Genomic DNA, 15,061 nt, shown 5'->3' with positions numbered 1-15,061 from the left:
CTGTAATGTTGTGGGTTTGTTTTTTTTTGCCTGCAGTGGCAGACCAAATGGTGGTCTTGACTCACTTCACCAGCCCTAAGTAGTAGGAAGGATTGTCAAAGAAGCAACATTGCCAAGCCATGATGATTGGTGCCTTCTGTATGTTTTTGCATCATTTGAAGTACTTTGTTAAATTCCATTAAACTGTCTAGAGAAGAATGGGATCTAATGGCTTATAACTGGTTTAGGCTCAATCCTATCTGGCCTACATTGTCATATTCCTGCCAGGATGATGGTATTTTCAGAAGTCTTTGTAGGCTTCCTGTTGCCTTTGAATGTTTAAATTTCTCTTCCAAAGCAAAACAAAAGAGGTCAAATCCCTAACACTGCTCAGCTTGTGTTCAGCTTCTTGAGCCATGGTAGGACCTCGGTTATGTCCTGGGAAATGCAAACCTTACTTCACACAACTGTGATACAAAGATTTCTTTAGAATGTGTACACTAACTGAAATGAATTAGAAATGGGATTGTTAATAGTACTGTAATGTGAAGTTGTGCAAGCTGAACAAAGCAAGCATACAGTTTAAAAGTTTTAAAAGTAAATTAATTGTTTAATCCACGTGCTTTGAACTGTCTTACTCTAGAACTGCTTTTGAACTATATGTGACAAAATTTTGATTTTACGGTGTTGGTGATTTTTTTGTTTGTTTGTTTTTATTTAATCATGTATCTTATGTTTGTCCTGTTGAAACAGATTTCTCAAACTTTATGTCCAGTGCCGTGCCTTTTGGTAGTCCTTGTATTCCATTTCAGCCCTGCTTGGAACACTGATTTCTTGTGTCCAGCAGTGCCTGCAAATGCTGTAGGCCTCTCCCAAGTGGTTTTGCTCCTTTAATCTGTCCCTATAAGGGCTGTAACCTGCTCAACTATTATTCAATGCTTTCTTCACAGAGATGCAGGAACAAATGCTTGAGTTGCAAAAGGAGCTACCACTACCTGGAGTGTTGGGGGTGTAGTAGTGTTGTAGAAATCCTTTGTTAAATGTTAAAGGCTTGCATAGTCTTCCTGTCCTTTTCAGTAGGAGGCCTACCAGTATCACTTAATGTCTTATTTATGTTTTCATGACAGTTGGGTGGATAACATGGTTAACATCAGCATTGGGGAACTCTGCCTAAAATTAGAGGGGGGGGAAAAAAAAGGCAGCTGGATTCTTGTAAACTCATTCTTGAGTACAAGGGGATCTGGTGAGGCATTTCAAAACAGGTTGTTACTGAAAGACTGTAGAGGACTAACAAAACATTGTAGAGGACTGAAAAAAGAAGGAAATACAATACCTGCTTCTGAAAGTGGGTGACAGTAATAGATGGAGAACTTCCATACTAGCTAGATCATCCAGATCTAAATTATATGGCTTCCTTCCACAATTATTCCACAATTGGAATTATGAGAAATCTCAAAAGCTGCTCTGAACAGTAAACTAGAAAGTCTTGAGCAGTATGCTAGCTGCCATGTCATCTGACCATTTCAATTCCTGCAATCTTGGACTAGCTATGGTCCCTAAAGAGTGTAGGGCTGTTGTTTGGCCCTGCAGGAATGCACTTGGTACCAGTACCTGGACATCTTCTCCTGTTTCCTCTTTGATACAAGATACTGTATGACAACTTCAAGTTTCAAAGAACTTGTAAAATTATTATAGTTGCTGTGTGTCTCATCATACAAGTTCTCTTGCCTGTTATCATAACCAGTATGCTTTTATTATTGTTTTTCATGTCCTAGTGGTGAGCCTTCTGGGATTGTTGGCAAGTATTTCCCAAGTAGACATATTAATTTAGACAAAAAAGAATCCCATGTTTTATTTCTTTATTGGTCAAGGAACCGTTGCATGCCCTGCACTGGCTTCCTTGGATGGTTAGTGGGTAGTAAGGCACAGAATATATCCTAAAGGTGGACGCTGCTTCCAGGAGAATGTGAGCAGGTGGTGTACAGTAAGTAAAAATATGTAGTGCTTTAACTTGTATCTACAATAGTAGGTAGTGCAGACAAATTGGAACAGTAGATCAAAGCAGTGTTAAGAACCCAATATTCATACTAAAAACACTTCAGGTTTTTTAATTTTAGACTAGCTCTAGTCTGTTCTTGTGGACTAAATGCCTGTCTGCAGCTGCAACACCTTAGGTGTGCTCCTGGCATACAGTGTTTTTACATTACCTTAGTTTAACCTAAAAGGAATCCAGTTCCTTTGTTCCAAAACAACTCTGTGATGTGAACCAACACACCATCAACAGGAATAGTCAGGCAGCTCACTTAAAAAGAGTGCTCCTGGTGTGAACTAATGCAAATATAGACACACCCTTAGAGCCACTTACTGCAAGTTAACTGAGGGATGCTTGCTCATTATGTTCTGGCTAAACAATTTTGAGCCATCCTCTCTATCAGCTCCTTCACAAAACTCAAAGTACTGGAATGAGAATATTAGCTTTCAATAACTTTATTAGAGGAGAAAAAAGTTTGTAGTGAAAGGTTTGTATCTTTTGGTCTAATAAGAATGCTTGGGGTGAGAGGAAAAGTTGACAAGCTTTCAGGTAATTAAATTATTTGAGTTCATTAACGAGCATCTCTTCCTTCCCTAGTCACAAAATTATCATGACTATTTCAAAGGTAGGAAAGTGGAGAAAGCATTTCTGTGACAAATCTTAGGGAGTGAGTACCATACTAGCTATAACATTGAATCTGGAGGCTCAGGATTGTAGGATCTAACAGCTAGACCATATTGCTGCCTGCTATGCAACAATTAATCTCTTAAAAGATTAAACAGACTTTCTTATAGTTATTTTAAGTAAATAACTAATATAAAGCTATTGTTCTGGCCTATGCAACGCCATCCTGTTCACGTCATTAGAAAATTCAGTGGTTTTCCATTTAAGAGGGTTATTTCTCCCCCACCCCTGAATGATGCATTTTGCTTCTGCTCTTAATGTCACTGTTTTGCTTCGTTTTCCTGTGTTTAGTGTTTTGGCCACAGTTTCCACTTGAAATATGAGTGGGAGAAGCTCCCTCCAAAAAGCCTGCTTAAAAAATGATGTGTAAATGTGATCGTCACTTCAGCCTTTGTAGGATGTGTAATATACTAGTAAGGTATAACCTGTGGTAATTAAAGGCTTATACCACATTGCCTACATCCTCCCTAGGATTTTTTTAATTTATTTTTACACCCCATATTCTGATCTAGACTTCAGAGTAGTTTAGTTTTGATTTCCTTCGCATTGGTGGTTTAGGTGTATTTATGCATGAAGTGCTGACAAAACTCTGTAGCTAGGCATAGAACAGAATTTATTTGGGTATCCTCTCATTCTTGTGTATTATGAGCCTTCTGATAAGGTTAACTAGAGTAGATTAGTGATTCAATGAGACCTGCAATATGAAATTTCTCAGCTGAACTTTCTGTGCAGAAAGTTCAGGACTCTCAATTAACTAGAAGGGATTGAACCAGGAGAATACACCATGTGTGAAGGTAGTATGAAACAGCTGAGTTAAAGTTGACTGTTGAGAGCATGCTAACTTTTTGCTATGTAACAGGTGTCTTCCCTTTGGTTAAGGAGGAGCTAATCATGTGAAGTCCTGAGGGACCATGGTTTACAGACCATCAGGATCTGGGTACATCTCTTTGCCTTTCCACATCACTTCCATAACTGCTGTTGTAGGATTTACCATAAAATCATGGAGTTTGGAAAGAATCTCCAGGATCATCTAGTTCCACCTCCTGCCTAAAGGAGGTCTAGTTTGACCAGATTGCTCAGGGCCTTATCCTCACAAATAATGTATCTGTTTACATACAGCAACATGGGATCTTTTGAACACCTTGTGTCATCTGGTTTGGAAATGCTCAATTTCAACCTAGCTTTCACTAAATAATTATAACACAAACCTCCTCAGAGGAAAGCAAAGATGAGTATCAGCTTTTTACTTAATTATAACTGTTTCAGAATAATATAGGGAAAGTACAGTTCTATAGAAAAATCTCTATTTTATTGAACTTGACCAGTTTAGCTTTTTTAATAGCACCAGGAAAATAGCAAAACCCTCAAATCTTCTATTTCTCCTTTCCCCACTTCCCCCTATTGCAGCCTCGGAGTACATATGTATCTTTGAACTGTATGTAGTGACGGGTGCTTCTGTATGATTCCTTGATACTAAATTTATTACTTTAAACACATTGAGATTTACCGTAGAAAGTCTTTCCTCCTTATCCTGGAATTCATCTGTTTGAAGCCCCACTGTCTTACTGTAACCAAGTATACACTATGAGTTGAACCACTGTGGCTTTATCTACTTGTTAATGACAACAGTATTTTTCCTGCACAGTTGCAGTTTCCCTAATCTCAAGACTGAAATGTTATCTAGAAGCTTTGCTAATGCTAACTCCTGCCACCTCCCCTTCCTCCAGCCTTGTATTTAAATTCTCATTTTGTGTTGCCACCAGACTCTGATCTAGGGAAAATGGAAGCTGTGAAGCATGTCTGTAGAATTATCGGGATCTTTCCTCAAGTTCTTGGTTTCAAGATAACTAGCAATTGTTCTTCTATTCCTATTGCACTCTCTCTGCGTTAATCCTGACCTGAAGGGACACTTTGGTCTGGGAGCAGATGCCTGTACTTCAGCCTTCCATCCGGAAGTTACTAAACTGTAACAATCTATTTATAGTAGCTTCTTTTGTACTGCTAATAACCCAGCAAGGGCTAAGATTAAGCCATCTCTGATTCTGTTTTGCGTGTGTTTGGTTGTAAAGATGAGTTAGAGCCCATGAAGTCAGCAGAGGGGAAGGACAAAGGAAGTAGAATCTTGATTCCAATAAGAATTTTCTTTGTCTGTTGAACAATGGGAATCCTTATGAATTCTCTAAATTTGGCTTTCTTTAGTCAGATGTGAAAAATTTAGGATTGCAGAAACTTCCAACAAATTATTCTCACCTGGGAGAAGCAGGGAAAAAGTAACTAGCCCACCATTAAGTAACTAGTAGTTTCCTTTTGGCTTTTACACAAGTTGTTGTTACTTGAAAATGAATTTTGGTTGGTTTTTTTGGGTTGGTTTTTTTTTGTTGTTTGGGTTTTTTATAGAAGATGTTGCTTTTGTATCTGTACCTTTTGGGCTTCTCATAGTGGATCACTAGCCTTTTTTAATCCTTGTGGTTTGGCTTGATATTTTTCTCATAAATTACAATATGCCTGTTTCTGAATTGATTTCACTTTATTGATCTTGCTCTAGGAGTGAGCTGAGATCCATGTAAACTTATCTTTTTAGAAGGAAGTGGAATTAAAGCTGCTCTAGCACCTGCTAATGTAGGATGCGACCAGACTTCCTGTTCAAGAGGAAATCCTAATTTACTCTTCCTTGTAAACTGAAGGCTGATCAGCTTACCACATAGTAACCTTTTGACTTGTAAACACTGTGTTCCTTTGGACTGCTTTTAGCCTCTAGAAATTATTTCCCTCGGGCTTGGTGGTGACTTTAACAGTAAACTTTGACTATCTTGAATATCATGAAAAAGCAACAATCCTTTTCTGTTGAACTAATTTTAATGCAGTCAAGCATACCTACAAACTCAAGTAGGTCCTTAAGGTGCCTTCAAGTTCTAAGAAGGTAGCTGTATTTTTCTTTGCACCCTTAATCACTAGTGCAGTGTTAAACAAAGACACGTTACCCATTGGGTATGGAAACCAAATTGAGTTATTGTGATTATTTGCTTTGTGATGCAGACTTTCAGCCCTTGAAAGTGCTTGTTATATGTGGGTGGGGAGTTGGTTCTGGCTAGGATAGTCATGGTGAATCACTGGCAGTAGTGCCACATTTGGCATGGATGAAGATTTGGGTTGGGGCCAGCAAAGTGAGTTACAGTGTGCTATTTTTTTATTGTTTATTACCAGCCCCTGAAAAGATTTTTCTGTCCTTGAGGAGGAAGGAAGAGATCAAATTTAGCAGGAGCAGTATTTGTTTCCTCTTACTGCTAATACAGCAAAAGAAAGCTGCTTCTGAAATACGTATGTTCTCCAGGCTTCTGACAGCCTTGCTTAAGATGAGTGATTGGAGGCCTCTGGACTAGGTACACAGTTGAGGCTCTCCTTAGGGATCCCACGACTATGAGGGAGCATGAGGAACAGATACTGAAACTAAGAACTTGGAGTAGTTCTAGAACTTTATATTTTAAAAAAACAACAACCAAACTTGCAAAGATCTGCATCTAGACTCTTTCTGCCTATGAAAATAGTAGAAATTGAAATAAAATGCTGCCAGCATAACCTGTTCTATTCCTCTGGGGATTGATACAGTTAACTGAAAATGGTGGAAGTAGATTGATTCACAAGGAACCAAGACTCCTCACTGACACTTTTCCTTGTCTTCTCTCACCACACCCCAAAGACTTAAGAATTTATTTTCTGTTCTTTTATGATGTTCAAAGCATGCCAATAATAGAATGGTGGTGTTAAATGTAAAAATGTAGTTTCCATTCTAATGCTTTTTTCCCCTAGGCATTAGGGCTCCACTGGCATGCATGTGCCCAACTCCCATTCAGTGTGTTTTTATGCATCTCTTTGTTGCTAGTGTGGCTCTTAAATTGTTTGTAAGAAATACTCTTAAAATAACAGGCCGAATGGGGTGGGGTTTTGCCCAAAAGAGTAAGCTTACTATTTCTTTTTTATTAAAATGTGGTGTGAAATATAGGTTTAAAAAAAAAAAATTAGCCTATGTCCCTTTTTTCTTTTTTTTTTAAGTTCAGACTTTAGCACTTTTCCTGTAGCATAAACAATTGCTTTTGTTAGTAGAATTTTGTTACAGATAACAAAGATATTGGTCTCTGAAGAAATCTTGTGCTGAAATTTCAACTCTGTTTAAAACAAATGAATTATTAGTGGCTTTTGTTTCTGTTCTCTCTCCTCCTTTTTCCAAAGAGCACTTTTTTCAAAACGTCACTAGAGAACACTGAGGATGTAATAGAGTAAATCTTTAAAAAGGGTTCTCTTGAGAAACTAAGTCCTGAGAAATTGACAAGACAGCTGCCTCTCTGGCAGATGGGACTTCTCCTGAAAGAACAACTAATTTATGTACAGTTCTTATAACAAGTAGTGCTTGGTGTTGTTTGCTGTGGTATGTAATACAGTTGAGCAAGATGAGTTCCAGTAAGGATGTTCAACAGGACTAGTATGTCCCTTTTAAACAGGAGAAACAAAGTTTTGTTTTCTGTTGCCCATTGAACAGTTGAACTTGTTCTTGAGAATGGTAAGTGTAGTGTTCTAAATACCTGTAATGCTGATAATTAAGCATCATGTTGCTAACTTTTAACATGTGAACTTACATCTTAGGTGTCATTATGGTTGGCAAGGACAGTTCTGTGATGAGTGTGTCCGCTACCCAGGCTGTGCTCATGGGAGCTGTAATGAACCATGGCAGTGTAATTGTGAAACCAACTGGGGTGGCCTGCTCTGTAACAAAGGTACTTAACATTAATGTCCAGGAAAAATAAATTAAATTGCATGATTAACTGATAACTCATTAACCATTTTTTTCTGCTAGTGTGCAACTACCTGAGTATTTCTGTGCCTAATTCTTTTATGGCAGATAATGCCTAAACATCGTAAGTATAGGAAGTTTATGACAAAAGGCTTGGAATGGTCCTGACTCTTCTAACTCATGTAGTTGTCTCTTGCTCATCCTTCCCCGTTCCATGGATAGTTACCAGGTGACAGGCTAACTAATGGAATATGGGGATGATGTGGGTAAATAATGTTCAAGCTAGAAAGGTATCTGTATGTCTGACAAGGGATTAAACTGGTGAGATTTGTGCTCCCTCTTGATTGACACTTTTCTCTGTCCAGATCTGAATTACTGTGGAAATCACCATCCCTGCCTGAACGGTGGAACCTGTATGAATACCGAACCAGATGAATATCGCTGTGCTTGCCCAGATGGCTACTCCGGAAAGAACTGCGAAATTGGTACTTCTGGATATTGCATGTATCTTCAGAAATCTGAAACTGTTTTAGGCATGGCTATGTTCTAGTTAGCCAGGTGGCATTTTTATATGCTCATTGTTGGTTTTATTTTTCTAGAGGAGGTGTTTTCTCCTTTCCAAAAGCTAGCTTGGTTTCTGAGAGGGGAAGTGTGAAAAGTGATGTCATGCAGCTTGTCCTTTCAACTTGATTGTTACTTTGTGTGTCAGCAGGGATATGCCAGCTGTCTCTCCTGTCTAGTGTCTTAGGCTGGCTATTCAAAAACCACTGAAGATAATAGAAATGCTGCAACAGTTTCCCTTGGATTTAGATAAGACTGAGAATATTTCTTTCCTTTGATTTCTTTGCTTCTTTAATCCAAACATGCAATTGCGCTATAGTCTTATGGAAATGGGTTACAGGTGCAGCTTTCCCTGTTACCTTTCTCCCTGCTACCCATTTTGTTGTCTTCTGGCTTGCTTGCAAATATGCATATTATACAAGCTGGAGACTAAGGAAGGTAGTAGTGATGAACGCTTCGGTTTTAAGTGTGGTGTGGGGTTTTGGCCCAATTTTTAGCTGCCTGAATATGGTCACTATCCTTTTTGATCAATTGAAACTTGATTTTTAAAATCTTCTTTTAATATGGGACTTGTAATACATTTGCATTAATAATCTAGATGTTAACCACTATGGAAATGTGCTCAAGCCCTCTTACAAAGTCACCTTGAGCAGTCTATAAACAAAGTTAAGTGTCTTCCCTGTTCCCATTGGCAAAATGGAGGAAAGCATTTGAACCATATTTCTGATGAAGTACGCCTTCTTGACTAGACTCATAACAGATCTGTGTCAATCCAACTTGAAAAACTGCTTCATATCTTGACCACAGTACAAAGATAGCATATTGCTTTTTTCATTTTTATCTGTGTATGTGTTGCACAAGGACCAAAATTTTCACATACTGGAGACTATTTTGGTATTTGGAGACTTTTCCTGATTATGCTGTGTCTGCAGATGAAAGGGCAAGTGTGCAATTTCTATTTCTTTCCTATTTTGCTTTAAAGATTTGATGTTTGGAGAAAAAGGAAAGCTTTCACTTCAGCTTTTTCATGTGTAGTATTCAGTTGGGTGTTCTGCAGTGACTTTCTTTGCCATGATGGATTGTTAAATCCCTTTTTTTAAAATGTGGTATTCCCAGTCTTCTCACTTTGAATTTTGCTATTCCTTGATAGATGTAAGTGTAGGTGGAAAGAACCCATTTTTTTCCTTCACTTAACTGTTTGACCTTAAGTTCACTAAACTATTATCAGCAGAAGGTTTTCACATTTATCAGGATGTAGAACAAATTTGAACTTCTATAAAGTGCTATGTGATATTAATGATACTATCAAAACTTGAATTTTGCTTCAGCTGTTAGAATGTGATGCAAAGTTTTAGCTAGAATGGTTGAAATCTTGTCTTTGCTTGCCCTGAAAGTTGTGGGGAAGCACCTTGGCTCTTCAGATGAGGAGGCAGGGAAAAAAGGGAGCCATACACTTGATGAGTTCTGTACGGATTATTAACTGTACAGTAGATTGGTATATCAGCTGCTTTAGGTACTAGTACCTAACATCATGAAAATGTAAATTCAGTTTTCAAACTAGATAACATGCCTGCAAGAAAGATTCCGAAATATAAATGCTAGCAACAATTAGAAAGTCTTCCTAGTAAGGGGATTGTTTTCTTCTTTCCAAAAGCTTCATTGGCTTTTGAGAGGGAAAATATTAAAAATGAGGAGGGACAAGTTGTACGCCATCAACTTGATTGTTGCTTAGTGCAGCTTCTGCAAGTGTTACAGCCCTAAATAGAGTGACAACAAGCAGTACTACCTATAATTGCAAGTAGCTGTATTCTTTGCTGTTTCCAAGGAACAGTATTAGAATGAAGCTAAACAGACCTTTGATACTGAAACTACTACTACTGTTCAGACCTCTGCATACAGCATATCTGTTTTGTCTCACTGAAGGAAAAAAAAAACAGTGCTGGAGCACCCTGGAAGTGCAAGTGTGTGGCTGGAAGCAGTAGGTTAATAGGACACTTCTCTAGCTCCTGGGATACTGAGACAGTGACTTGTCTACCTTTAGGCTTTCTAGTCAGTAGATATTGAAGCATGATGCACGTTTAGTAAAATCATGCTTCAGTCTCCTACTGGGAATCTTGCTCTCTGCAGCTGGGAGAGGGAGGCTTCAAACTTCTGTACAGGCACCTCTCCACTGGTCATGTTCTTGGTCACTTTTAATCAGAACACAATTTCTAACCATGTAAGTTGTCCTTAATTGATACTGGAAGAGTATTTAGCAAGAATTTCTTTCCCTCTTTCCAGCGGAGCATGCTTGTGTATCTAATCCCTGTGCTAATGGTGGAATTTGTCATGAAATTTCGTCAGGCTTCAAGTGTCACTGCCCATCAGGGTGGAGTGGACCAACATGTGCCATTGGTGGGTATGCATTTATTGATGACTGACCTGTTAGGTTGGAAGGGTTGATGCAGCTTACTTGACAATATCATGCTCTGTGGGTATGGAATTTGGTGACAGTCTTACCTTACCTGTCTTTTAACAGCTCTGAAAAGAGTAATGGTACTGTGCAGCCAGCAGTATCTATTTAACAACAGTTGAAATCCACAGGTTATCAAAAGCATAACTAGACCATATCCAAAGAAATACCCTGTTGCCAAAGCTTGTAGGACACTTTCTGACTCTTTAGCTAGTCTAAAGCAAAATACAGAATGGATTCATTTTAAGAAATACAAATATACACGTGAAAGGTTCTCCCCTTCTTAAGGTTGTAGAAAAGTAGATTACTTCTTTAAAGGAGTCTGGTTTGGAAGACAGGGAAGTAGTTGAAATGTATTGGAGACTTATGTAGTTGGTTTGCATGTTGACTGTGATTTGGAACACTGGGGGGGGGGGGGGGGGGGGGGATGTGTCATCCATTTTTTAACATCAACTATCCTCAAAAAAACCCAACCAAAACTCCAAAAAAAACCTGGCTAAACTTGTGTCATGGTCTAGGAACATGACTTTCAATGAATGTGTTCATCATTGGCAGATTAACTCAATCTTCTTGCTGTTTGCAGATAGAAAATTTCAGAGTTCCTCTGTACCCTATCTTAAAGATGTGAGAAAAGCCTAAGTAAAAATTAGGTTAGAAATGTTAGTCTGTTCCTAAGCTTATTTGTACATTCTCCCCCTTCATCTCAAAATAACTTTTAAAAAACCCCAAACAAACAACAACAAAAAAAACCCACAAAAAACAACAACAAAGAAAACAAAACACAAAACAAAAAAAACCCAAACCCAAAACAGGTTAAGCCAAGTTTTAAACCATGGCACACTTTGACTTTCCAGATATTGACGAATGCGCATCTAACCCTTGTGCTCAAGGAGGGACCTGTATTGATGGCGTTAATGCATTTGAGTGTATATGTCCACAACAGTGGATTGGAGCAACATGTCAGCTCGGTAAGTAATTACCCTCTAAAGTTTTGAAGACTACTGGAGATTATTCCCAAATAATGAATAACTCTATGTAAGTGTGTTTCTGACATGATTTTATTGAAGAAAACATTGAAGATGTGTGTTGCTATTGGTATCTTAGCTCTTCTTTAGATCTTAAAGCCAGAAGTTTCAAGGGAACCTATAACTATTTAAGCTGCAACTTAAGCTTACTTATAGTTCTTCTAGAATGCCCAGTAACTTTTCTGTTTCAAAATACAGCATTGGTGATGGTAGCTCCTTCATGGTGGCAGAACAGTGACTATAAGCTTACAGAGGCAAGGAAGGGATTTGACCTGACTAACATATAATACCTTTTTGAATTTTGGCAAAGGGGAAAAAGTAAGATAATATGCATGTGCTACTATAGACAAGTATGCATTAAAAACTTGTGGTATGTAAATGGTTTTAGTGCTCTACCAATGTATAATATGAGCTTCTGATGCTTGGATTGCATGGAAACTTTGCTTGGTGCTGTGGTAATCTGTTTCTGGGTTTGTTCTTTATTCTCTTCTTTCTTTTATCTTCTTTCACAGATGCTAATGAGTGTGAGGGGAAACCCTGTGTTAATGCTTACTCTTGCAAAAATCTCATTGGTGGATATTACTGTGACTGCATTCCAGGATGGACAGGAGTAAATTGTCATATCAGTTAGTATTTCTTTAGTATGTATGTTGACCATAGGATGCACTATTCTTTAAAATAGGTTTTATGATGAATGATAGTACACATACTTGTACAAGAAAAAATACCTGTTGTCAGGATTTTTCTAACTTCCAGCAACATAAATTGAAAATACTGTTGGAAAATTTATTGAGACATGTAAATGGTATTAAAAGGAGGTTAGATATACACTTCCATAACTCTAATGTCTTCCTACTCACTCATCCCTTATTCTGAATGATATGATATACTGGTTAAATTTAAAATACTTCTAAGCTAAAATGTTAGATATGAAATTTATCTGATAGCATTTGATTGAATTTCTATTACACTGTAATAGAAACATGTAATATGTAGTTTTCTATTGCATATTTTTTAAAATAAGAACCTCTTAAGACATCAAGCATCCTTGCTTTCCATTGAAACATCCAGAAAAAAATCCTTCCTGCAAATTATTTGTTCTCCATTTTTTATGCTAGACTTTGACTTTGCAGTGTAAATTCTAATGTGTTGCATATTTTATCCATAGATATTAATGACTGTCATGGACAATGTCAACATGGAGGGACTTGTAAGGTAACTCTTGTTTATTATGTGCCATATTGAAAACTAATCTTTTTCTGGATAGTTATGAATTCTGTAGTTTGGAATTACATTTGGTTAAATGAGGTTAAATGTTAAAAGTGTAATGTTGCACTTGCAGACTCTTGTACCATTTCACGAAATAATTTTATGTGCTGTTACTGCTGTTCATGAATCCAGAGTATAGAAATAACTTGAGTTCTTGTGTGCAAGTTTTATCAATAAACAAATCTTTCTACTTTTGCCTTTTTTTTTTTTCCCCTCTGTGAAGGATGAAGTGAATGGTTACCATTGCTTATGCCCTCGTGGTTTCACAGGAAAAAACTGTGAGACAGAAACAAATGAGTGTGAAAGCAATCCATGCCAAAATGGAGGCCGCTGCAAAGACCTGGTGAATGGATTCAGTTGCCTGTGTTCACAGGGCTTCTCAGGAGTCTTCTGTGAGGTGAGGGCAGTGGTGACATTATTGCAATACTTCTCATGGATTGAATTCTTGAAAGAAACATATCTCTGGGTTTAAATGGGAGTAACCCAAGGCTAAAGCATTACTAACGTAGCTGTTACATGATACTTTGAATAAGCAAATTTGTTGTGTAGTGCTGTCATAGTAGCTGTAACACTTGAGTTTGCAGTCTGGTAAACTGCGAGTTGTTGCATGTAGGTGTTGGCTCTCCTAAATGTTTTAAGGCTGCAAGTATTCCTTAAGCTTGAAATGTTTTCCTTTGCAATTTTCAGGACCTGTGTCCTTTTGTTACGCTAGCACATTTTAGGTCTTCATGCTAATAACTCTGAAGTACATAATGAAATTACCTTTCAAGTAATCCTGCTGTTGTTGGTAGGAGTATCCATATAATTAAAGGCAGGCAGATATGCAAGTGTCGACTCTCAGAACTTTCTGTTTGAGATAATTTTAGGAACCTGTAGTTCTAGTGTTTAAATAAGGATTCAGATCTGAAATACTGAAGTGCTAGTGATAATTCATAAAGTACTTCCTGATAATGAAGGTCTTCCTTTTTCTAGGGAGGACATTAGACTTTTCAATGTAAAATTATATTACCCTAAGTATGTCCTTTCTGCTTTCGCTGATAGCCAAATTTATGAAAGTGTTACGGTTAGCGAGACAGCATCAACTGGAGGCATTGGGTTAGAATTTTGTTTGATTTGCTTCAGAATTTTTCATGGAGGACATTGGAGTGATCTCTCTAAATGCTGAAGTAACTTTATTTTGTATTATTTGCATTGTTGAAGAAACAATGCCATCCTTTTATTCAAAATTAAAAAGGGTTGCAAATTCTGACTGGTTTAATAGAACTGGTGCAGTACCTAATAGCTCATGTACTATTTCTACATAAGGATCATAGCTTTAGAGGTTTACTCTTGGCTGATTCATACCATACAGTGTAATTAAAGTTTTAGCAAATCTGTTTGAATAATAGGGGGGAGTTGGCTGCTTGCCTTGTGTGTTGCCGGAAATATCTACCATTGATTCCAGATGCTAAAGTACCAGCTACTGAACTTGCATTGGGAAGGGGAAATTTACACTAATGGAAGGAAACAAATGGAGACATCTGATAGAGGAGATCTGAGAATCTTTCTCAGACCTTAGCTATTCTTTGTAGTTTGCTTTGAATGTTCCATACGAGAGCACGAAATAGCTTGCTGTGAGTCCCTCCATTGCAGCTGGAATTGTATGTGCTCCTCTGAATTAAATACTTAACACTATTTGTGTTCCTTCTGTTTTGGTAAGCTTTGCATTTTTCTCCTGTTTTAGCTACAGAACTACTGAAAATATTGACCAAATCCACTATTGGACTTAATTTTATGTCTGTAAGGTTTAGGAAAGCTATCTTTCAAGAGATATGTGAAGAGGAAAAAATTCATTTGCGGGGGGAGAAGAGCAATCCTTAAGAATAACAATTTGGAGGAAAGATACTGTGATGTAACAGTATACCTTTTGAGGCTGCCTTGTGGATTTTGAGGCCAATTTAGGACATCACCAATCAGTGATATTATGTTTCAGTCTAAAATGTAGAAGAAGCAGAATTGCTTTGCTACAGCAATTTGTCTGTGTTAAGGGTTATGTCACGAAAGCTGGGTTTAAGTTTTGCTTTTTGGTTTAGATGGTAAGAAGTGTTCAAAATGTACCTAGTATTTCCGTGTGCAAATTGGCATGGTGATAGTACTTCTAAGAATAAGGCCCTGAGCAGCTTGATTTTAACTAGACCTACTTTGAGCAGGAGGTGGGGAGTAGCTGACCTCTAGAGGTCCCTTCCAAGCTATGTGGTTCTATTAAAAAATTCTATGTGTTAATTGATATAAGG

The 15,061-nt window shown here is 37.7% G+C and overlaps 1 protein-coding gene across 2 annotated transcripts in view; it reads left to right on the top strand.

The window, feature by feature from the left end:
• JAG2 (jagged canonical Notch ligand 2) overlaps positions 1–15,061 on the top strand; it is a 73,002-nt gene that overhangs the window by 39,291 nt on the left and 18,650 nt on the right. For both annotated transcript variants that reach the window (XM_049828825.1, XM_049828826.1), the window contains exons 6-12: positions 7,334–7,464; positions 7,847–7,966; positions 10,323–10,436; positions 11,349–11,462; positions 12,032–12,145; positions 12,688–12,734; positions 13,012–13,185. In XM_049828825.1, coding sequence (XP_049684782.1) covers positions 7,334–7,464; positions 7,847–7,966; positions 10,323–10,436; positions 11,349–11,462; positions 12,032–12,145; positions 12,688–12,734; positions 13,012–13,185 — 814 coding nt within the window. The remainder of the gene's footprint in view (positions 1–7,333; positions 7,465–7,846; positions 7,967–10,322; positions 10,437–11,348; positions 11,463–12,031; positions 12,146–12,687; positions 12,735–13,011; positions 13,186–15,061) is intronic.

The sequence above is a fragment of the Accipiter gentilis genome, chromosome 25, assembly GCF_929443795.1.
Source record: "Accipiter gentilis chromosome 25, bAccGen1.1, whole genome shotgun sequence".
Taxonomy (NCBI): Eukaryota; Metazoa; Chordata; class Aves; order Accipitriformes; family Accipitridae; genus Astur; species Astur gentilis.
Note: the sequence above shows the minus strand (reverse complement) of the source record. Positions and strands in the feature narration are given on the sequence as shown.